Here is a 25,123-nt window from a genome sequence, read left to right as displayed (position 1 = left end):
ATGAGCGATCCATCAGTGTCATACCCCATCGTCACCCACATACTAAATAGATATGGAGCATTTAGTGGTCTACGGGTAAACTATAGCAAATCCATTCTATTTCCGATCCAAGGAACTGATGCGACAGCCCTACGCAACTGCCCATACAGAATAGAAACCAAGCAGTTCAAATATCTTGGGGTACAGGTTACGACGGACCTCACGCAATATGTATCTCAAAATCTACACCCAATCAGAGATAGATTCGCAAACGATGTGAAACACTGGCTGACCCTCCCTCTCACCCTATTAGGAAGGGCGGCAATGTTCAAAATGCTCGCTCTACCACGATTCGTATACATCCTCCAGAACGCTCCACTGTATGTACCCAAAATAGAATTCCACAAAATAGACGAGATTCTCAGAAAGCTTCTCTGGGGTGGAGGGCACCCCCGGATTGCACTAAAAACCCTTCAACGCTCCGTATGGGAAGGAGGTATAGGACTTCCCCACCTACAAACATACTATTGGGCAGCCCAGATGCCGATAATAAATGACATCCTTCATAACAACCCTGAACTACCACACATTAAAGCGGATAGCCAGATGAGCACGGGGCTCACCCCATTAGAGACCCTCTACCATAGCAGGGTACGCATGATCCCCAACACAATTAAAGCACACAGAACGCAAATATGGCTAGACGCACACAAGCACCTAGGATGGGATGGGAAGCTCACACTGGCACAGCCCCTATGGCGTAATAGGCGATTACCGGAACTTGGTAAACTTCCGAAATGGGCAACCTGGGAAGTAGCTGGGATAACAAGGCTAGCAGACATAATACAAAACGGAGTGATAATGCCATTCCAGACCCTGAGTGACAAATTCAACCTATCCCCCACAGAACACTTTCATTACAGACAGATGCGTAATGCACTTACCACATGTGCGATAGACCCACCGAACATTCCAGATTGCACACCAATTGAGAGGAACATTGTGGTAGAACGTATCGATAGTAAAATAACCTCCATAATGTACAATGCAATAGCCTCTTTCGCCACAACGGAACTTACAGACCTGAAAACAAAATGGGAAAGGGATGTGGGGCCAATACAACCGGAAGAATGGACCAAAGCACTCATGTACCCAAGGGAAGTCGCCATGCCGACCAGAATCAGATTGATCAAACTTAAAATCCTACATAGGGTATACTACCCAAGAGAAGCCTTACATCAATGGGGGAGAGCAACTGACCCCAACTGTCTAAGATGCCAACAGGCGAGAGGGACCTTTTTTCACATCTTGTGGGAGTGCCCACGAATCCAGATCTTTTGGCAGAAATGTTTTGACAGATTATCAGCGGTCATGGGCCAACGAATACCTATGGACCCTAAACTGCTGTTACTTGGGATGGATGAAGACTTAGATATATCCCGATTTGAGAGACTCATGCTGGCAACAACCACAGGACTCGTAAAGAGGAATCTGGCCCAACTATGGGGCTCATCCTTATCCCCACAATACGACCAATGGATAACGGACGTAGATATCTGTGTGCAAATGGAAAGGAGAATATACACTACCAGAGGATGCCCAGGGAAAGCATGCAAGATCTGGCAAAAATGGCAAGACACATAGTATGTTGTGAACTCATGGACAGACTTGATAGACGTTTAGAGTCCCTCAGAGACCCATCTGCATCATGTATAATTTGGAAGCCCTGTAACTTATTATAAGAAGGACTTGCTACTTTGAAACTTGCAATGTGTATGAAGAGCTGTGCTTAGAGAATGCTTGTATGCCCGATCGATGCAATCATATTAGTTGTTGTTAACTTGTATGTTCATAAAATCAATAAAATATGTTATAAAAAAAAATAATGTTAAAGATTGGAAGACCGTCTTGAATAAGGGTCTTTCTGAAGATAGCCATGGAGGCAAGGCTGACTGTTGCACCCAGCGATAGTAGGCCCAGGTCTCTTCTGATGGCTGCGATCGGGATGGTGTTCGGAAGACCCAAAGTTGTCTTCCAGATGTAGCCTTCCAGCTTAGGCCATATTGAGCTAGGCATGTTAATGGTGGCGTCCATGCCGTAGGTTAGTGCAGGGACTACTTTGCCTTTGTAGAAATTGATGACGGGCATCCAAGAGAATTTGCCGAATTTGCAGTCAATCATCTTCATTTGCGAGGTTAGGTTTTTTTACTTTCTCCCAGAGATGCAGTTGCATTTTTGTCTCCTTTGGAGACCCGTCGATGTAGACTCCCAAGTCTCTGAAATGTGGGACGACTTCAAAGCTGCAATTATTCACTGACCATGAATGCGCTGATTTCTTCGGCTGACGCTTCTTGGCCAGTATCATGATTTTTGTCTTACTGTTGTTTATTGTAAGGTTGTTGATGGCCATGTACTCTGCCAGGTTATCTAGCTGGCGTTGAAGGCCTATTTGTGTCTGGTCTAGAAGGATCATTTCGTCCGCATAGAGAATATGGGACAGGACGGTGTTACCCAGCTTCGGAGGAAAGCTGCGGACCGTCACTTCAGATTTTTGGAAGTCTCCCAGGAATGCAACAAAGAGGGCCGGCGCCAGCGGGCGTCCTTGTTTCACTCCTCTTTCTGATGGAATTTCTTTGGTGAGAGAGCCTTGGTTGTTCAAGCGGATGCGTAGGGATGTCTTCGAGTGGAGAGCTATGATCGGTTGGAGGATTTCGTCTGGGCAACTCCATCCTTGAAGCTTTTTCCATAGGCACGTTCTATCGACTCTGTCGAAGGCCTTTGACAGGTCTATAAAAGCTGCATAGACAGTTGGAGCGCCCTGCTTTATCTTAGCCTTTAGAATGCTGAGGATGAGGATGTTGACTGCTGTCCCGCCGTTCTTCTTAAAGCCCATCTGGAATTGATCTTCGCATGGGGCGGATTTGGCCCATCGACGAAAGTGGTCGAGGAGAAGAGTGGCAAACAGTTTGCCCGTGATGTCAAGTAGGGCTATAGGCCTGTAGTTTGCCGGGTCTTCTCTGCTTCCCTTTTTGAAGATCGGAATCAGGGTGGCTTCTGTCCACGACGATGATATCATTCTGCTGATTCTACAGTGTGTAAACAGAAGACTGATAAACTCTGTCCACTCATCGATGTTTTCTTTTAGATCAATGTTCGTGAGCCCGTCAGGTCCCGGAGCTCTGGATGATTTAAGCTTCTGAATCCCCTCGTAGATGTCAGCTTTCGTGGAAAGATCGACCCAGGGGGTCCTATTGAATTCCGGCTCTTGGGTCAAGTTCAAAGCAGGAGTAGCGAAGAGCTTTGTGAAGAAGTGTACACAGGAGGCTGCCGGAACCGAGTTGATCATGTTTGCTCGGGTGTTACCTTGCACGGTGTTGATCAGGGCACAGAAGTCGGCAGATTTTTTTGACGCCAGTGTTCTCATCATGGTTTATGCGTCGTTTTGGTACATAGTGGCCCTTCGCAATCTTATCCATGCTTTGTAGGTTTTGTTTTCTTTTGCCCAAAGTGCCCATGCCGATATGGTATTTTCAGCTTTTGCAGTGCGTTTCAATTTCCTCAGAGCCTTTTTGTTATCCGCTATGAGTTTGTCGTAGGTGTGGTTGAAAGTAGTGGGAGGTTTGTTTCTCTTTTTCTGGGTGGACTTGTGGTTGGTCAGAAGCGGAATGTAGTTAGGTCTCAGCAGTGACTCAGCCGTTGTTGGATCGGCCCAGGTTGTAGCGTATTGCTTGGTCATGGCTCTGACACTGGCCGCTGTCAAGCGTAGACGATTTTGTTGGGGGTTTACCTCTACCGACGATTTGTAGTTGCTGGGTTCTTGAGAAACAGAAGACCAGACGACGCTGAGCATGTTGTGATCGCTCTGGAGCTTTTTGGAAACCTTGAAGTTTTCGATCTCTGGGCACATGGGTTCAGAAATAAAGATGTAGTCCAACGTAGCCTTTGAAGAACCTCTTTCCCAGGTTGGGATTTGCGGGAGCCAGTCTTTGATCCATGCTGCGTTATGTATGTTCCTGGCCAACATCAGTGTCATCCAGGCGTGTCCTCTTGAATCCGTTGATGCAGCAGTTGGCGATTGCGACGGAGCTTCTTTTGGATGGTGGCAATTGGCGTTCAGGTCACCGCATATTAAGAGGTGGACGGTTTTGCACTCAATTACGATTTTGTCGATTGTTTCAGCCATAGATTGACAGAAGGCCATGGACGACGTTCTTTGAGGGTTCCAGTACACCGTGACAATTGCCAGCGAGGTCACTGACCGTTGCTTTGGTGATTTAGTGAAGTGGGTCCATTCAATGAGTAATGCCAGTATCCCGTAGGATCTCACGATGGTTTTGACAATTTTTAGATTGTGGCCTGTTTTTACAGCAATGAATAGGCCAGCTGAGGGGCGGCCTAATAGGCCCCTGACCGCCGGGGAAGTCTCGATCTCGAATCCATCCATGGATGGTTTTTCTAGGAGCCATGTCTCTTGGAGACAAAGGATGTCATAGCGGCCCAGGTCCTCACTATTGGCGTCGGTTAAGTGGGCATGGCCTCTGGTGTTCCACGAGGCCAGTGACAGCGTCTTTGTTAGGGAAGGTGGGCTGGCTCCGGTGGGTAGTTGCTATCTGCTTCGATTGGCGGTTAACGCTCCTTTTAGCCAGTTCCATGGGCCGCCTGCCGACGAATCTTTGTTTAAGTGGGCCGATGTTTCCGGAACTCTGAGAGATGGTGATTGCTTCCTACGATTTCTGTAGCTGTTAAGTCTTCTTCGTTGCGGGGAATGCTCTCGTTTCCTCTCGCTTCTTTGCGGGTCGTGGTGTCTCGTGAAAGACTGTTGGGGCGGGCTGTGCCTACTTCTGTGTCGAGAGTCTCGAGGTGAAAAGCCCTCCGACTCATCGGTTGGGTAAGTTCGGCGGACGGACACTCCTAGTCTCCTCGTGGAGGATATCGGGTCAGTTCTTCTGGATGTCTTACTGTCTTCGTCGTGGCGGGCGGGTTCCCTGTCTGGACTCACCCGGAAATGGGCTCTTAACTCCACTTTTCGAGAGTGGTGGTGATCTGGTGAGGTTATCTTATCTTTGCTTTTGCTGACTATGTTCTCTTCCTGGATTCCTTTCTTAGCTGATGGAGCTGAGCTTTTAATCTCAGATAGAAGAAATCCGTCTGCTTTTAGTTCAGATGCGACTTTCCGGGTTAGCTGTTGGATTGCGTCTGATTTGATGTGGAGATATGCTTTCGCCTTGTTGTCTCTATGGTAGGGCTCAATTAGTGTGAAATCGTCCGTTTTCAAGTTCTTTAGCTCAGATGTGGATGCTGTGATCTGTAGCACCGTTCTGCGATTGAGAACCATGTATTTGCCTCTGTTTGAGGACTGTTCAATTTTGAATATTCGCGTGGTTTTGACATTTTTGACATAGGCTTTAGTATTTCCTGTAGCTCTGTGTGGTGTCGTATGGTGTGACGACGAGTTTCCTTGTGCAGAGTCAGTTATTGGGGTTGAGGAGCATTTATTCGCTGAAAGAATTCATGTGGATAGGAGGTGAGCTTCATCTTTCCTGGGTTGTTGGCTTGGAGGACGTCCCATTTTTGGGTTCTTGAGGGTAGATGGGTTGTTATCTTCTCCGTGGGAGTTGAGGGCCGTCTTGCTTCCTTTTGTGGATTGTCCTCCAAGTGCCCGGAGGCCGTGTGGGTCTCTGGATCAGGATGCTGCGAGAGGTTGCTTAGAGGGCTGGAGTCTGAGAATTCCCTGGCAGTTTTGGGTGAGTGAGTTAGGACTATCGCGTCGGCGGCAGACGTTTGCAGTGGTTCTATGACGGCGTTATCATGTGTTGTTGCAATTTTCCTTGTGAGCAATGGGTAGTTCGCGTTGAGGAGGAGTTGCGTTGGAGGGTTTGTTTGCTCCTTCTCCGCAAGTTTAAGAGCTTTTTTCCCCAGCTCCTGGTTATGCAATGGGCCCACGTTGTTGGTGGTCGTGGCATCGATCTTCGTGGATGCTCTGTTCGGAGTTGGAGCCGGTTTGTTTTTGCTGAGAAAAATAGAAGCAATGTCATCGTTCTCTTTTGGTCTAAGAGTCTGAGTTGATTTTGATTCTTGCGGCCTCGGTGACACGAGTTTTGAGCTTGGGATGGCCGGGCCGTGATCCGCGTCGAGGTCGATTCTGTCTCTTTTCCTTTCTGAGATGTCGTATTTCAGGTCGATGGCCGTGATAAAGCCTTCCAGATAGGACAGCTTAGATTGGATGATTGCCAAACTCTACAAAGCCATAGGTGACGCTTTTGAAGCGTCACCTATGGCTTTGTAGAGTTTGCAGAAAGGCGCCATGGCAATTGTTATGGCTGACATTATCGTGGTCATGTCTCTCTTATTATGTGGCGAGTCTTTTAGTGTAGATTTTTGAGATTCAGTTGTGCATCCCTTTTTTGGGGAGAGTTCTCTGCTGCCTGTTGGTAAAGTGCTCGAGACCGAGTGCCGCCGTCCCGGAGTAGTAGCGGCTGCCTCTGGTAAGTTAGCAATCCTTGACGAAGAGTTCCAGGGGCCGCGTCTTGATGCTGATTGTGGTAGAGGATCCGTTGGATAGGAAGGTGCGGGCGGGCGGGCGTTGGGTGTCGATGTGTGAGCTTTGGACCCGGGTTGCAGGCTCGTTCCTTTATGCACAGGGTATACTTTGGGCTGAAGTAGTTCGAATATGTCCAGCATTCCATGCTGGAGCGTTCGTGCTTCTGTTAGCGATGTTTCGGTTGTTTTACTAATTGTAGAAACCTCTGGGTTTGTTGGCTTCAGGCCTAGGGCTTCTGGGTGGTGGATTTGACTTGTGATGACCAGTGCGTCTGTCTTGCCCACTTTAAGTAGGGATTGTTCCGTGGGAGCCGTAATCGGGAGGACTAGTTGGGCGGTGGGCACAGGGTCTGTGCGTGTTACTTGCCGATGTTGTGCTGGCGTGTCAGCTATTTTGACCGTAGCTTCTGAATGATTGCAGGGCACTGTCTTTGAGCTAGGTTCCTCAGTGGCTGAACAAGGCAAGTGTTCTGTGGTCAGCACATTTGTGGATTTGGTCAGTTGTGTTTTTCTGCATTTGGCTGATGGAGGAGTCTCTTCCAGTGCCTCAAGAATTTCTGCGTCCGACAACTCGGAATCGTTGGATAGTTTGCGCTTTCCTTGTGTTTTAAAGAAATTCAACAGAGCGTTGGAGAGGAGCGTAACAGGTAGCAGCCTTTTCCCAGTACCCCGTTTTTTGAGAGGCACTAGTGAGGCCGAGCTTGTGGTTGATTTGGTTTCTTTTGTTTTCAGATCTGCCTTTCTTTTTTGTACAATAGAGTTGTCCCCGGATCCTTGGGACAGAGGGAGTTTGGGTTTAGGCTTCCCTCTCTTAGAATACTGCGGTCTTTTCTTATTTATCACCGAGTTCGGTTTGGAGATTAAGATAGGTGCAGCCTTAAGCTGATCGTCGTCGTCTTGGATTGAGTTAGATGTAGACATGTCACTGTGGGTGTGGGATTCCGAGTCTGAGTCATAGCCCACGGACTCTGCTTGTACCAGATCCAGAGACTGGTTCGCTGGTTCTGCGGGCCGACACAGGTTAGAGTTGACAAGTAAGCCTGTGGGGATGGAAACAGCGGAGAGTGGCAATGGAGGTGGGGCTGTATCGGGTTGTTCCGACAGTCCTCCCTGCGGATAGTTGTGGACCAAGGCCAGGACAGTAAGAGACAGCAGAGTTCCATTTGGGGTTTGCTGAAGTGCCTTGGCAGGGCCTTGTTTGGGACACTTTTCCTGGTTTGGGTTGCAAATCTGAGTCGCCAGACCGGGATGTTCTTCTGATTGGCCCTCTAGATTCCCTTGAAATGAGGGTGTAGTGGGCGTAGTGGAAGAAACGGGTTGAAGTTGAGACGTCTCTTCACTGTGACCCCTGAGTCTGCCGTGCAGCTCCCCTGCGGGCATCAAGTCGTCGACATCCGCCTCGGCCCCTGCCCTCAGACCTGCCGCGAGGGATCCTCCGATCCTCTCGTCGGTTAGGTCACTTGCCGGAGCGGTAACGGGGCGGGAGGCGTTGGCGGGGAGAACCTCTATTGCTGTAGGTGTCCCGACCTCCGAGTCGAGCGCATTAGGCGGATGGATCAAGCTCCATCGCGATCTCCGGAGGAGTCGGAATTCGCTCCATGGGCGAGAGGCAGGGTGTGTTGTCTTTTCGTCTGGGAAGGAAGCGGTGGTCTCCCGATGTAGTGGGAGATTGGCAGTCCAGAATGGGATCAGACACGATCCTTGTTTTGGGCGTGAAGAATGAGTTTTCCAGAGTGGGAGGTTGCAGCGTGAGCGGAGAATTTTTTTTCACGTGACTTCTGAGGATACGTGAATCGGAGTCGTCCTCCATATTTAGGCGAGTCGCGCACTGTGCACCGAGGGGGAACAGAGAGCGGGGCTCGTAGATAAGTGGGAAGACAGAGGTGAGGTAATTATAGATCGAGTGTAAATTTGCTCACAGGACACAGATCACAGTTCGAGTAGTTTTCCGACGGCAAAAGTCGTCGTCTTTCTCACCTCTGAAGCAGGACTCACTGGCAGGCACGGTGTCGGTGGCGAGGCTCGCGTTGCGCACGCTCCGCGCTGTAGAAGTGTTTTTAAAGCCAGTGGAGGTTGTTTTCCTTAAAGGAAACACGTACAAAAAGCAGAAAAAGCAGCAGCACAGCAGAACACGTCCTCTCCCTCTGGTGCAGACTGGTACTCTGCACGGTATTTGCTGTAGGGTGTAGTCAAATAGTGGGCAAGTGAAATGTGTGAAGCTATGTGTGATGCAATCCAAGTTAAGTGCCCTACTGAGGAGCAATCCAAGTGTGGCAGAATACAACAAAGGCAAGACCGAAACAGCAATTTAAAAAGGGAAATCTAGACCCGTAAAATGCAAGTGTGGCAAATTACAAACAGAGGCAAGACCGAAACAGACATTTAAAAAGGGAAATCCAGGCCCGCAAAATGCAAGTGTGTAAATACAAACATTGGCAAGAATCAGTGGAGATGTCCCTTACCTGGAAGTAACTGTAGATGGACGGCATTGGCTCCCTGCAGGGCTGAGGCGCCAGGCCAAAAAGGCAAACAGGGATGGTAGGTGCCCTACAGAAAGTGCCCCTTTCCTGTGCCCTTCGCCTACTGCCTTGAGGGGTGGGGGGATTAAAATATGGTGTTCCGGGTCTTGTGACCTGGGAAGCACCATTAGGATGCGTCGAGGGCGGGCAAGGGGAGGAAGGAGCTGGCTTTGAGGAGGGGCGGGAGACCACAAGAGGTCCAAATACATTAATAAAAAGGGAAAAAAAGAAGAAATGAAGAGAAAAGGCTACTCACGGTCCGGATCCTTCCACGAGTGCAGGCAGCAGAAAATAGGCGGATCTGTTCTCCGTCGCTGCATCCCTTTGTGTTCCGGGTCTCGTGACCCTGGGGAAGCACCAATCGATGCAGCAATGACAGTGTCAAATGCCAAATAGAAGTCTATAAATGCTACATATGTCAGCTGGTTTCATGTGTTTCATGCCAATTGTACAGTGGTCACTAGCGTCAAGATGTTATGAATGGCACTGGTGTGTTTTTGAAAACCAGTTTGATTATATGGTATGTTGTTATTCAGTTCAATCCAAGCATTTAATTTCTGAAGTAGGATTCGTGAAAAACCTTGGCTGGGGCGTCTATCATGACAAGTATTCTGTAAATGCTTATGTTATTACGAGGTCCTTTTTTGTGCACAGGTACAACAATACTATTGGTCGAAGAGGTGTGGAGCTGCCCAGTGATGCTAATAGTGGTGAAGAGCAGATGTAAAGCTTTAGCCTTGAGGGAAGGGTTCAACTTTTTATTTTTTTTAAAACTGTTTTTATTGGCATTTTTATTTGCTTACAAACAGGTAATAGTCAAAAGAATAAGGGGTTGTGAGCCCCAACTCCCGCCCTCCACCCCCCCTTCTTTCAAACCATACAGAGGGAATTACAAGTTTTCACAGGTACATCAAAAGTCTGATTGTATCGAGCTCTTCCTTTTGTCCATCGAGTTAAGCATCGGCCGGCCCGTTCATATGACATTTACTTTCCATACTTTAAGTTTATCCCAGGGGTCACTGATTGCTGGATTACAGATAAGGAGTAGCAAATGTTACATTTCCCACTGAAACTAATCCAGTGGGGTGGGATCTACCATGGCCTCTGCTCTCTGCTATGCATGCTCGGAATGGTGCCCAGTAGTCCTTGGGTTTACTGCTGGGTGGGTGCGTTTGGTGATATTGCGTCCCTCTCACCTCACACCTCGACATGATGTTGAGCCATTTCTGAAAGGTGGGGGCTCTGTTCGCACCCCATGCTCTGGCAATGAGCGACCTTGCCACTATGGATGCCATTCCCATGAGGCGTTTCTCACTCCGGGTGCCCGTCTCTACCATGGCGAGCAACCAGATCACTGGGGAATGCGACACCTGTGTGTGCAGCATCGTGGATACTGCCTACACAATTTTACACCATAGTACTTGTACCTGGGGGCACAGCCATGCTACATGGTAGAAATCTGTGGGGACCTGACTGCATCTTTTGTAATTCGGGGACCTGTCCGGGTAAAGCGGATTCAGGCGAAGAGGGGACTAATATATTTGATGTAGGAATTTGAAGTGCATCAGGCAAAACCTATTGTTTATGGATATGGTTCTGGTTTGTGTGAATAGTGTAACCCACTGGTCTTCAGTCAGTATATTCCCCAAGTTATCCTCCGATTTATCCCTGTAGGGATTTGCTTGAGAGGGTCTGTGTAACCGTACTATTCCATATAAAGAAGATACCAGCTCCCTCGTGGACAGTGGTGTGGTGACATACGACATTATAGGAGAAGTAATGGGAGCATTTGGGAAGTTCGTCCACCTGGATTGTAGTTCCTCGCACAACCGATAATACAAGAACATTGTTATGGGGGACCACCCTCCCTTTCCCTTAAGTACGTCCCATGAGATAAATCTGCCATCGGGTGAGTTGATGTGTAGGTTTGCAAAGTGTTGTTGGAAAATTATCTCATGTGTAAGTGGGATACCCCTATCGTTATATATGGCCATGGAAGGAGAGTACCGCTGTTCCAAGCCGGCCCATCGTGCCAGACGGTCCCATGCCTTAAGTGTAACCTCCAGGGGCTGCACCTCTGACCTAGAATGTTGCTCTTGCGTACCCCATAGCAGCCCCCTCAAGTCATTTGGTTGTATGGTTGCTTTCTCTAAGAGCGTATGTGGTAGGTCACTCATGGGGGTCCACCACCAGACAGCGTATTGACCCTGCACTATCAGGTAATATAAGAAGAGGTCAGGTACATCCAGGTCAGGTACATCCAGGTCAGGTACATCCAGCCCACTCTGTGAGCATGGGCGGCACAATGTGTCGAGTGATACCCGGGGCTGCCCCTCCGGCCCATATCAGCTTATTCATCATACTCCTGAGCCGAGCCCAGAAACCAACGGGTGGCCATATCAGCACGTTATTGAAAATGTATAATAATTTAGGTAAGACTATCATCTTGGATAACGAGATCCTGGCCGCCTGGGCGATGGGGAGACGTATCCAGTTATCTACTTTATGTTCTAGGCTCTCCAGGGCCGCCATGTAATTCTCTTCATATAATGTAGTGGGGGACGTAGAGACCTGAATGCCCAGATAACGGATTCCCTGTGGGCACCAGGCAAAGGCATCGCCGATGTCTTGTTGGGTCACACAGGGGGTAAGCAGGAGAACCTCAGACTTGGACCAGTTGATTGATTGATTTATTTATTTATTTATAAAGCGCTTTGCACCAAAGCGCTGTACATTGGAACAACAAATACACAGAAATAACAACAATTAACAATGTGAGCAAAAAAAAATTACAATATGAATCATTCCATAAAACAGTGTAAAGAGCAATTACCTGAGAGGGGGGGAAGTGGAGTGGGAGTTGGGAGTGTTGAGGGGTGCAGGAGAAGTATTGAAAGAATGTAGAAGGAAGGGAGAGAGAGTGTAAAGGGAAAGGGGAGAGAGGAATTGAAGAGGTGAAATCAGGGGGGGAGTCGAGAGGGCAGGGGGGCTTCACGGAGGGGAATGGAGGAGAAGGGATTTAAGGGAGGTGCGAAATGAGGTGAGGGTGGTGGAAGAGCGGATTGGGAGGGGGAGAGAGTTCCAGTGCAGCGGAGCAAGAAGATGGAAAGAGCAGAACCGAGAGGAAGCGCAGGGGGAGGAGGGTACAGTGAGAAAGAAGTGGTCAGCAGAACGAAGGGAGCGAGAGGGGGAGTAGAAGGAGAGAAGGGAGGAGAGATAAGGAGGAGCAAGACCATGGAGGGATTTGAAAACAAGGCAGAGAAAGTGGAATTTTAGTTGTAGGTGGAAAGGTAGCCAGCCAAGGTGAGAGAGCGAAGAGGAGATGGAGTCGCGGGAGGTAAGAAGACAAAGGGTACGAATAGCAGAGTGGTATATGGATTTAAGAGGAGCAAGATGAGAAGAGGGAAGTCCGAAGAGTAGAGTGGAGCAGTAGAAGAGGCGGGAAAAGATGAGGGAGGAGATTAGGAGTTTAGTAGCATGGAAAGTGAGGGAGGGACGGATTTTGCGAATCAGTTGATACGCAGGTCTGCTAACGCCCCGAATTCAGTGATCTCCTCTAAATTAGTTTGTGGGTGTTTAACATAAATCAACATGTCATCCGCGTATAAGGAGACGATGGAGGTATGTGAGTGAATTCTTACTCTTCTATGGGTATGATATTCACGTAGGGGGCATGCTACGGGTTCGATTGCTAGGGCAAACAATATGGGGGAAAAGGGACAACGCTGTCTAGTGCTGTGAGTCGGGAAAATTGCCCCAGATTGTATTCATTTGGTATACACCAGTGCCCTTGGAGCTGTGTATAGTAAGCGTACCCATTGTAGGTAGGTGGTGCCCAGGCCTGCCCGGCAGAGGACTTCAAACAAGAATGGCCATTCAACAGAGTCAAATGCTTTTTCAGCGTCCAGGGCGGCCACTGCTTTTGGGACGTCCGGATTCATAATGTGCATCAGCGCAAATAGTCTCTGTAAGTTATTTTGCGTAGAACGGCCAGGTATAAACCATGCCTGGTCAGGGAGGACCAGGCTGGGCATGAATGGAAGGAGTCTATCTGCCAAGAGCTTGGCCAGAATCTTGTTGTCGGTGTTCACCAAAGATAGGGGCCTGTAAGATAAGCACTTGCTGGGGTCTTTATCGGGTTTAAGCAGAACTGTCACTAGGGCTGTCCTAGTGGATTCGGGGAGTGTGCCCGCGTCGCTGGCTGCCTCATACATACTGCGCAGGTGAGGTATAAGTAGGTTAGGGAAGGCCTTATATAGTTGAGCTGTAATACCATCAGTTCCGGGGGCTTTACCATTTGAGAGGGAGCGGATTACTTTAAGACATTCCTCATCTGAAGGGGAATCGTTTATCAGCGTTCCATGGTCTGGATCCAGCCACCCCAAGGCTATCTTATCTAGGTAGTGTGTGATGCTATTGTGGCCGGCGCTAGTCGGAGTGGTGTATAGTCTCCCATAAAATTCTCGTATGGTCTCGTTGATTCTCCCGTTGTCCCTGGTAAGTTCCCCATTTTCCATCTCTATTTCCACTATGGGGTCAAGGTGCCGTTCCTGCCTGATTGCCCACGCCAGGGTCCTGCTGGGGCGGTCACCCTCTCCATACCTAGCGGTTGCTATTGGGTCTTCCAGGAATCCCTCCTCTCTGGCCATAAGGGTGTGAATTTCTTCCCTCCTTTTCCCCAGCAGGGTCTGCACTTCTCGGGAGTCCTGCTGGGCCTGCCGAGCCTCTCATTTTTTTTATTTTGTTTTCCATTGCCGAAATGGACCTGCGGATACACTTCAGGACCCCCCCTTCTGTGGATATGCAACAGCTCCGAATATATACTTTGAAGGTTTCCCAAACCACCTTAGGGTCTGGAACGGAGCCTGTGTTTACTTGGAAGAACTCTATATCCTCATGGATCAAACGCTGATAGGACTACAGAGGCAAATCAATAACTTAGCTAAATACCTGAAAGACAATCATCTTCAGATGAACTTAGATAAAACGAAAATCATGGCCTTTGGAAAGAACACGAGGAAACCAGAGAACTTCATTTGGTTAGTAGAAGACCAGCCATTGGAACTCGTGAATAACTTCAGATACTTGGGAATTATATTGAACAAACACACTAAAGAAATGCAAATGCAAGAAAGCTTAATGACAAAAGCTCGCCTTTTGATTACTCAAACTCGCGCAATTGCCACTAAATTTGGGCGCTTTACAATGTCTCCAATCTTGATCTTCTACAAAACCAAAGTGGTACCTAGCTTAACCTACGGGGCTGAGGCTTTGCCTTATCTACCCCCAGTTTTTGGCCAAAGTTAGAAGGTCTATAATGGAAGAAGGTCCTCAACCTCCCACAATCTTTGCCGATCGCACTGATAGGGAGGGAACTGTCCTTCCAATCTTTGGGCTCAATTGTGGCACGGAATGAAGCCTTGCTCTACAGAAAAACTTTGCTGCCTTCCCCACTGCTTATCCTGAAGGCAACAAATCAGGAAATCCAAACAGGATCATGCAAAATGCTACAGGAGTGGGCGCTAAGGACTGAAACGCTCCTACACTGGGTGGGTAGTTCGGAAGAAGAACTCATCAGCAACCCAGAAAAAGCAAAAAAAACGTATACTCTAGAGAGACTGGATACACACCCTGGAAGAAGGTCAAACACCTACTGCTAAACTGCACAGGGGTGATAACATCACGCTCCCTCTATCTGGGCCGCCTGTTCAGAAACTCGTATATTACTACGACGAAGAAGAATGGTGGACTAGGCTGATGAGTGGGGATAAGTCGTCCTGGATAATCGCGGTTGTAGGCTTCTTCAGATGTATCGGTTTACTCAATGGAGGATCAAGGATGCATAACGAAGAGGCTGAGGCACATCTGGCTAACTCGCCAAAGAAAAGTTGAGAAGGATTAGACCGGACTAACCAATGACGTAATTAACTTCCAGGAACAAGTCTTGTAAAAAAATGTTTTAATCACAATTGAATCAAGTATAAAAAACAAAAAAAACCTCGATAATATTTTGGCAGATTTCTTCACAAAAAACATTGTCCTCCAGTGCACGAGCTCTGAACTTCCACCGAAGTTGTTTGGGTGGGGTGCTCGGGCCTGTGAATTGTACCAAGACTGGGGAGTAGTCGGACAGGGTTCGGGGGAGGATCTGTCCTCTAAGGGTTACGCGGGCCAGCTCTGGGGACATTTGGACGTAGTCGATTCTGGAAGAACTGTCATGAACCCCGGAGTAAAAGGTGAATTCCCGACTATTGGGGTGGAGGAGTCGCCGGGTGTCAATAAGTGCATGATCTGTTGCGATGGGCTTCCATTTCTGGGCAGCCTTTGTAAGGGTTGTCTGGGCGGATGTGGATCTGTCCAGGTCTAATAAGGGGGCGATGTTGAAGTCCCCAGCCCATACCACCTCGTAGTCGGGGAATGTGCAAAGATGTTCAGCACATTTTTGGAAGAGGTCTGGGTTATGGTAGTTAGGACCATATATGTTGATGAAAAGCACAGACCACCCTGTTAGTTCCCCGGCGACCAGAATTAATCGACCTTCCGTCTCCGTTATCAGGTCATGGAGTTTAAACTTCAGGGACCGATGTATGTATTTTGCCACAACCCGGGAGTGGGTGGTGTAGGGTGAACCGTATCTGTGAATGCCCCATCCAGCCAGATTGGGAAGTTTATGTTCTTTCCCCAAGTGGGTCTCCTGGAGGCATAGGACATTCACGTGGTGGTTTCTGGTGTAGTTTGTGATTAGGCATGCTTTTTTACCATTAGTGAACCGCCTTATATTGATATTATATGATATGATATGATATGATATGATATGATATGGCATTTATAACGCTCCTATACACAAGTGTTTGAAGGCGCAACAAGGCAAGGGAGGGGGAACAGAGGGAAGACAGACAACGATCCTACTAGGCCAAGTGTCATTCAGATCTCAAATTATTCATATTAGCAAGGTTATGTCCCCTCCTGTCAGCTTCTCTCCCCCTTGTGAATTTGTCAAGTTATGTCTAGACAGAGGTCCATGTCAGGCGGGCGCAGTGTCAGAGCCCTTGATCCCCAGTGATGTATACAGTACCTGGGAAGTTTCGGTCATATAGAGTACACTTGGAAGAGTAATTCCCCACCCCCTCCCGCCCATTCCCTGTAACTTAACTTGAGGTAAACAATTAACAGCCCACCCATCCCCCCTCCCACACCAGAAACACCAACCTACCGGCCATTTTATCCCGCCCCCCTCCCTAAACATACTGAACATCAACCCCAAACCATTTTACTGTGCCGCTGGGCACGGGGGGTGCCGGCGGCTGCTGTGCCTCCTTGCATCGGGAGGCTCGTTACCATAGTTTTTGCTTGCTATTACATTTCCTGTAGTGGGTGTTTCTGGCAGTTGGCAGCGTGTGCTCTGGTCCGGCGGTCGTATATTGTCAGTATATTGCGTGGATTTGATCCCTGTGGCGCCGGGCTTAGTTCAGGAGGATCTCTGAGGTGAGGCCCTGGGATCAGGAATATCTGTGGCGAACCGCTCCTCCGCCTCGGATGATGTGAAGAACGATACCCTGGCATCATGTACCACCCTGAGTTTTGCAGGGAACATCATTGAGTATCATATGACCTTTTTCTCAGGATGTTTTTAACGTTTCGAAAGGGCTTTCTTAGGTCCTGTACCTGTTGGCTGAAGTCTGGAAACAGGTGAATTGTCGCACAGCCCCACTGTAGGGAATTATTTTCTCTTGCCACTCCTAGAAGAGTGTCATGGTCCCTGTAATTGAAGATTCGTGCTATGATGGCCCTTTATGGGGCTCCTGGTGGAGGTCTTGTTGCCAATGAGCGGTGTGGCCTTTCAACCATGAAAAGCTTCGTGACTGGTGGGTTGTCGAGGACTTCTCTGAGCAGTTTTTCAACGAACAGCTCCATATTGTCTATAGGGGTGCTCTCTGCAACCCCTCTGATACAAATGTATGGATCTCCGTTTGAGATCGTCTTTTTTAGCCACAACGTTTTTGACTGTTTGTTATATGGTGGCTACCTCACGTTGGAGCTCTACGATTTATCCTCTCCATCACTGATTCGCTGCTCCGCTTCCGTCATTCTGTCGCACAGTTTGTCAATTTGAATCGTGGAGACATCGACTTTGTAGGTTAAAGCATTAATTTAAGCTCCAAGGTCATCCGTGCTACTTTTGAATGCCAATAGTGTTTGGTTTAGGGTTGAGATGTCTAGATGGGATGGGCCTGGAGTAGCTTCCTGCTGGGATGGTTCCCGGTCCGTTCTGGCAAACTGTTCCATCTTTGATTGTCTTTTCGGGTTACCCATTCTGGAGAATACGCTGCAAACAGCTTACGGGGTGTGTTGCTGGGTCTCACGGCCCTATGATGTCGACTGTTACCCCGCCCACGGTCTCGACCGAGCTCTCAACCCTGGTGTTGTAGTGCCCTGGTTGTATGGTCCACTGACGGTGGGCTTGTGCGTTTTGTCAGGTCTTGAGATGTGCCCGCTGAGGGAGGAGGTCACATATAGAGCCAGAGGCACACAACTCTGGGATCCTGGAAGTCTCTGTGGGACTCAATTGTTTACTGAGGGGTTCTATTAGTCCTTGCCAACATATCTGGAACCAACGTCAGTGGCTCGAACTCTTTGGCTTTGGGGTGGGGGCAGCCCTCGGGTGCTGTCGGGCACTGGTTGGGTAGGGTCAGCGTGTGGTGCCCCTCTTGCTGTGTCAGAGGAGTGGTGTGGGGCTTCAAAGGTTTCTCCCTGGGGGTGACCTGTGGGTATTGTGGGGGGAGATTCACTTGTGGCACCACACCTGCTGTGTCACGCATTGAGGGTGTGGTGGGTGGCTCTGAAGTAGTCACTGCTCAGTTACTTTCCCTGTTTGCGGTCATCTGTCTCAGTGATTGGAAAGTATATCGCCACAGTTTTTGGGCTTTGTTTGCTGCTGATCTAGGGAGGCGTTCACCGCTCCTTGCAAAAGGTCTGTTGGAGCTGTTGGCTCTGGCCCAATGTATATTTTCCCCCAACAGGTTGGCAGGGGTTTAGCAGGCCGAGTGTGCCAGGAGCCCAGGGCGGGTTGAAGTACAGCAGCCGTGTGTCCTAGGCAGGGAGCGGGGTGAGGGAGGAACATTCGGGATTGATGCTATCTCCCCAGGCCACCCCGACTCACCACGTCTCATGTTCCGGTATCGTCTCTGCAGGCAGATCTCTCGCCGAGTCGGAGCAGCAGCGTCACTTACTGAGTCACGCTTGTCGGGTGCCCATCTCCTCACTCGCAGCAAGCACTTGTCCACTGCACTCCCCAGGCCAGCTGTCAGAGCTCCGCAAACGGGATCTCAGCGTGGGTATAGGTAGGTGACCCCTTGCCGCAATGTAGCCGGATATATGTTTGCTGCCTAGGAGGGTCCGATGCGGGTGCTCGTAGACGAGCAAGGTCTCGCTACCTCCCGGTTCCGGGCGAAGAGGCTCACGCTCTCCAAGGAAGCCCGATCACTTCAGGACAGCTGGTGGTGTCCCAACTCCCACTCGACGGTTCTGCAGCTGGGGGCTCGGTGCTCTGTTTGAAGGCAGGCGATTCCGCCCAATAGTGTCTGATTTTGGCGCCTGGCCCGATGCTCAAGGGGGAAGGGCCTCCTTGTACGTTGGTAGATCTGCGCCAAGGCGAGCCCTGAAACGGTGCTCAGGATCTGTGTTTCGAGGGGTACCTGGGGAGTGCAAGGGGTCCCACTTGATCCCTGAATGTTCCTCTGCCTTTGTGACTGCTATTGAAGTTTCCAACTGCCGTGATATGCCGGATTTTATTCAGGATTTCAAAGTCTCCGATGGAGCACTCTCTGGCTGCAGCCATTTCTAAATCTGCGCAACAGCGCCCCCAGGGTTCATCTTTAATAGGGCATTACAAATTCCATCCAGACCCAGCGCTCCAGAGGGTTTAATACTTTTAATAATTATTTTTATTTTTTAAGCTGAGAATAAATCAGTCCAATCCTTAATTTTTGGTAAATCATAATCACCCTCAGCAGGTTCCAGGCCAATAGTATTCTCAATTTAGCTGACCCTGTCTTCTCGAGATGCTCCATTCAATGGGGACAGTTAAGCATAGCACTATTTAAGATATTCCAAAAGGATCTGTGGTCTCTACAGTGCTTAATTTGTGGGGGTGTTTGCCAGGGCTCAGTCCTGCCACTTATATTATAGCCCCAGCACTTATTGTCATAAACTACTTTTGATTATGATGTGGTGTTCTTGGAACATTAACATTGTATTTGTCAGTCAGTAGTAGCCACACAACAATCAACAGTGTGCACTGGCCACATGTCTCTGCATGCTGGGCTGGCTCAATGTAATTCATGAACCTGATGACCCTCACTGATGTGGCAGTGCTAGTTATCCATTTTCATGCATTACAATGAGTTAGAATTTCATAATACTGTGACAATACTGGGTGTCCGTGCTGGTCCTGCCCTCACACTGCTTCATTCGTGTTGCCTGACATTGGTGCAGCTCTGCTACTGCAATATTCAGAATCATTGCCACAGCAGGATGGGCTAACAATAGCAGGACAGCCAGCAGCACCAACACCAGGGCAATGCTAGGGAAACAGCCATTGCTGAGGAGGGCCTGTCCTTAGTGCCAACCTACACAAGAAGATCTTGCTGCAGTGTTTGACAGGAACGTTCATTTGTTCATTAATGATTTTGCCTGCATTTGCCCATCAATTCACCATAGGAGGAAAGCACACTTTGTTTTCGGTGATTAGATGGTCACTATGATCCACTTGCCTTCTAAAGAAGCACAGCACAATGATAATGATGATTATACGTTTAATGAAACACTGTAACAAAAAAAGTGATGGGTGGAAGGTTTTGAATAAATTGTAACCACCGGCAATGCTCTGGGCAATCCTCCACAGCATGGTTTCACCTGTCTGTGCCATTTCCAGAGGGGACCAGCCATATGCAAATCAGTCTAGTGCTGCCGCCAATGGGAGCAGTATAGCCTGAACTTCTAGGCCATGTCCCCTTTGCACAGAAACACAAGCAACAGACTTGTTTCAGCCTTTTGGGCTTCATCAGTGAGGTGCAGCTTGGTTCTCCCATAGGGAGACAAACTATAACCAAATAAGTGATGGTGGAGGTATTGAATAAATCACAACCAACCAATGGCAATTCTCTGGGCAACCCTCCACACCACTGTTTTTAACCCATAAGTGCCATTGCAAGAGGGGACCAGCCATATGCAAATCAGTCTGGTACTGCCAGCAATGGGAGCGGTCCAGCCTGATCTGCTAGGCCACGTCCCCTCTGCACGGAAACGCAAGCATCCACAGACATATTTCAGCCTTATTGTGCATCATCAGTGTGGAGTAGCTTGGGTCTCTTGGCCCAGCAGGCTCGTGACCCACATCTGAGCATAGTCTTCCCACGCTGCCTGCCACAATGTGACACAAGCGTACTAGCAAAAATGTAGTCCCTGACACTGATTTCTTTTACAAATTAAGCACTGAGTCGCTAGTATTTACACAATCGGCAAGGGTTAGCCAGAGTTCTTTGTCTTTTTGCCTAAAGTGCGCTCTTAGCCTTTTTGATAGTTTGCTTTTCTGGCCCTAATGCAGTCTCCCCATCCTGAATCAGATGAACCAGTGTTCTGCGGTCTCGCCTTAGTAGCCTTTTAGCAAGATGGACATATCTACACCTAGACGTATGTAAGTAACCAGTAGAAGTAGCTGAACTTTTATTTCTTCTGGTGACAGTTATGTGGGTAGTGATATTTTGAATGGAGGGCTCATATCTTGAATTAGCACCCGGCGAGGGCGCAATCAGAATGAAAGAGCTATTCTGATTGGCCCTCGCTGAGTCATTAACAGGCCGTGAATCCCTCTGTCGGGATTCCACTGCCTTTGTCTCCAGCAGGGGGTGTGGCAGCCCCTCAGCCAATGAGGATGCTCGAAGCGGGGCCATCCACGCTCTGAGCCTCCACACGGCAGGAGGCTCCCATCGTCCCCCTGCCGGGGACCCAAGTACGTTTTTTTTCCCCGTTCCCCTCTCTTCCGCCCTCCTAACCGCACTTACCTTCTTTTTTTTTAGGGAGCGGACGCGCTGGAAACGCTTCTGTTTCCAGTGCGTCCGCTCCCTATGGCCGCCATGGAAAGGGAAAATGGACTCAGTTTTCCCTTTCTCAGCGGCCATTTTCTTTGTCTTTTTTTTTCGAAACGCTGCAGCGTTTTGGGACAAAAAAAAAGCTTTTAGTGCCCCGGTCACGCATTTTTTGTGGGCCGGGGTACTAATAGCTATATGCCCCTCGCGGCAGGGCCATTACCGACTCTGGTAATGCCCAGGGGCCTTCGTTAAGGCCCTCGCTTTGCTCGGGCCTATAAGTATGTGCCCCGGGGCATTACCTGAGTCGGTAAGGCCCCCACCGCTCGGGGCATATTGCTTTAATAATGTCTTTCTTGCTAATCGTCATGACGTCACTTTGAAGATTGGTAACAGCTAGGTTAATTAATTCACCTGTAGTGTCGGTCACGTAGGAATGAGCTTATAACAGATTTGAAGGGTTCCAGCTTATTCGATTTAAGTGGTTATTGGCAGTGGCAAATGATCACTTTCCTATCTAGTAATAATGGCCTATCCAGTACCAAAGATAAAATAAGTTGATTTACAAAAACATGATGAATGACGGAGGCACACTTTCCACAATCCCTGGTGAATCTTCCTGGGGAGTACCCTGGGCAGGAGCCATTTAGCATCAGAAAATGATGTTGATAAAGGAGATTTGTCCAAGGATTTCTCTTTCGGTGATATTAATGGTCAGTAGTTTCAGCTGAAGTGACGTCAGCAGGTTTGATCACAGAGTTGGGAGGAATGTTGGCATTAAAGTCACCGCATATCACGATAGGAATCAACTTGACCTGTTTCCTCAGCGGTAGCCATAGTCCTCTTAGGTGAGTCATAAGAAGGGGGATCTTATCCATTAACGGTAAGTATGTTTTTAAAAGAGGTCTTATAATTGTTACTTTTAAGGTACCCTGCTAATACACAGTTAGTGCTAAGATCCAGTCCATTAATTTCAAATAGGTTAGACACACTGATAATGAATCCTTCTTTACGGCTACCTTTAGGAGCTTTTACTGTTGGTGAGTGAATAGTGTGTCTACCATCTATTGCAAGGTTATCCACCATCCAGAACGCTTGTAACGCGACAAGAGAAAAATGTGTGATGTTTTCTAACAACCCTTCCTCAGCTCAGATATTTAGTTTAGACATTTGGAGATGCACATTTTCATGAACAATTTTTTTAACTCCATATACATTGACTCTGCATGTTGTGTCTGTGTTACATGCTTTTGGGTCGTTTTAATTATCTAAATGGCACATTGCGCAATGCTCTGCAATCTTTTGCTCCTCATATTTTTTGGACTACAACTCCCATAAACTCTAGCCAGCATTTTCAATGACACAGGGTCATGGTGTGGAAGTCCAGAAACTCTGCAAAGCCTCAGGTTGCAGACCCTGGAGTCCTCATATTATTTAAGTAGTACCTATTGTCTGGTTCTGGTTTTCCCAGCTCCCCCAGTTGAAAGAATCTAGGTGATCATTTATATCACTCAGATAAATGCAGCATTCCCTTGACCCAAATCTAAGAAGAGTTTATTTCCCCCATCTCATGTTAGGCTACCGATAAGCTCCAACTCTTTGGTAACCATGGGAGGAGTAGAAAGGGGACTGCAGGGGCACGAATGCTTATTGTAAGTTGTGCTCAGTTAACCGCTCTCAAAGGATGGAGTTAGGAAGTAGCCTGCCCAACATTCAAACATGTGACACCCACGTCAGCACAGATCCTACAGCTGACACGCTAAGCAGTTAGTCCTTTGGCCCTTGTGGCATGCTACAGATTTTAAAAGAAAGCTACGAGTAAAGTCTGCCCCGGTGCAATTCTCACACTGCCCGTAGGCACATGCCATAGTGATGGGGCATCAATGTTGTGACGAAACAATGTTTACAAGAACATTGCATACAAACAATTGCTTTAACATAAATATTATTTACAGTCTTTTTTTTCAATTGTAATCTTAGGATATGGCCAGTCTTGAAGCCAGAATATGTTGTGAAGGAACTCATGAATGGCATCCTGACCAACAAGAAAATGATTTTTGCCCCCTCTTGGGTGAGATTCCATGTACTATTGGACAGGTAAGTCCCTCGTTCAGTAAACCAGGGCTGATTGCGGTGGTTCCTCTATGTATTGTGGTCCTTGCGGTGGTGGTGCATGTGCCTCAGTCCACTGAGATCCTTTTCCACTGTACTTCATTTGTGCATCAAACATATACAAAATGAGCGTGGGCTCCATCGGCCTCGTCCAAACCGGATTTTACCTTTTGTGTTTTCTGGGGTTGATCGGCATGGATCTGTGACATCTCACCTCTAAGGGCGCATCACAGCCTTTCAGTGCAGCATTTTTATTGGGGGTGGTAGTCTAGGTTCTACTAACTCACCTTTGATGCCCCACCCTGATACTCTCTATTTTACTAGCTCTGACCCTTTACCACCCATAAAAATACTGCAAAAATGTTGAAAATGTTTATCAAATGCTGTGAAAAAGCAGGCTGTGAGTTATAGTGTAGTGGTGAGCATATCACCCCACTTCTAGGAGGTATAAATCCTAACTAGAACCTCTGTGTCTCCACGTAGAGATTAAATGGGAACTGCAGAATGTCATCTCAGTAATCCACGGTCAATGACAAAAAACTGTTGTTTATTTATACATGTCTTTTTAGACTGCCTTTTTTTAAAGGGTGGATCTCATATGTAGAAGATCTGGGTTTACAAAGCTGCAGTGTATATATGTACAATATAGAAATATTGTGAGTGTGTGTATATGCGTATACTGCCCCTTGGGGAGAAGTTTCGACATCCGGGGATGATTTGTCACAATATGTATATATATATATATGCAAAGATTTCGTACCTGAGTACAAATGTGGGAATGCATTCCCAAAAGCAGCGTGGGAAACGTAATAGTCCCCCAGCAACGAGACAAAAACACCAGAAGGATTCCTGTCAACAAAGTTTACTTTATTTTAAATGTGCCATGGAACAAAAAAAGCAACAAGAAAACGGCGCGTTTCGCTGTTCACACACCGCTTGGTCACGTTATATATTCAGAGAAAAAAAGTTGTTAAAGGGACGTTATGGTTACAAGTAAAACCGACGAAAACCCAAGAAATTCGCCAGTTATGGTAAGCTAAGCAACCATAACTCACGCCACCACCATGCACTGCTAAGACTAACACCCAGGACATCAAAGATTACACCACAAATGACATCATTGATAACATTACTGATGATATCACATACCTGGGGTTATTGTTTTTTCTTAGTGAAAGTATTAATTTTAAAATGAGCACTTCAGGTGGTGATACTACATTGAAACCATAATACACATACCATAAAGCTACGCTGCATGTAGAGCTTGATTTTTGTGCTATATTCTGAAGTTCTTTTCCCTAGGGTTTACCCTAAGGTCATAATGCACATACATAGAAAAAGAAGCAGGTCCCATGCAGATAATACATTTCTCAAGAATGTGATATGCTTTGACTTATCATTGTACAACCTAAACATACCATCTTAAGAGTACTTTGGTTCTATGATCGATAGTACGATCATTGTTTCTCTTTATGTAATATTTGATTGCTGTATTCACAAAAAAAGTACTACAAAGCTTCTTTTTCAATGAACTTTTATGTGACATGGAGTAGTTTATTACAAAGCTACTGATCACCCTTGATATGTTGTAAATGAGACTGTAAGTGGTACCCCTTACACCGACGTTCCATTTGCATTGTTACGCACTACTCATATCATATGTGATGTCATCAGTGATGTCCTGGGTGTTAGTCTTAGCAGTGCATGGTGATGGCACTAGTTATGGTTGAATAGCTTACCATAACTGGTGAATTTCATCGTTTTTTTGGTTTTGCTTGCAACCATATGCCCTTTAACAACATGTATTCCCTGTTGACACCTGGGAAACTGGTCCAATTAATACTGTGACAAGGAAGAAGTGCAGAGTACTAAGGAGTACCCCGCAGA

General features: G+C 47.6%; 1 protein-coding gene across 1 annotated transcript in view; it reads left to right on the top strand.

Annotated features, from left to right (window-relative positions):
* LOC138515791 (17-beta-hydroxysteroid dehydrogenase 13-like) overlaps positions 1–25,123 on the top strand; it is a 259,104-nt gene that overhangs the window by 219,906 nt on the left and 14,075 nt on the right. The window contains exon 6 of the mRNA XM_069630516.1: positions 23,105–23,221. Within this exon, the coding sequence (XP_069486617.1) occupies positions 23,105–23,221 (117 nt within the window). The remainder of the gene's footprint in view (positions 1–23,104; positions 23,222–25,123) is intronic.

The sequence above is a fragment of the Ambystoma mexicanum genome, chromosome 6q (genome assembly GCF_040938575.1).
Source record: "Ambystoma mexicanum isolate Mex_15411 chromosome 6q, UKY_AmexF1_1, whole genome shotgun sequence".
In the NCBI taxonomy this organism is placed as follows: Eukaryota; Metazoa; Chordata; class Amphibia; order Caudata; family Ambystomatidae; genus Ambystoma; species Ambystoma mexicanum.
The sequence above is the reverse complement of the archived record's forward strand: the minus strand, read 5'-3'. Positions and strand labels throughout refer to the sequence as shown.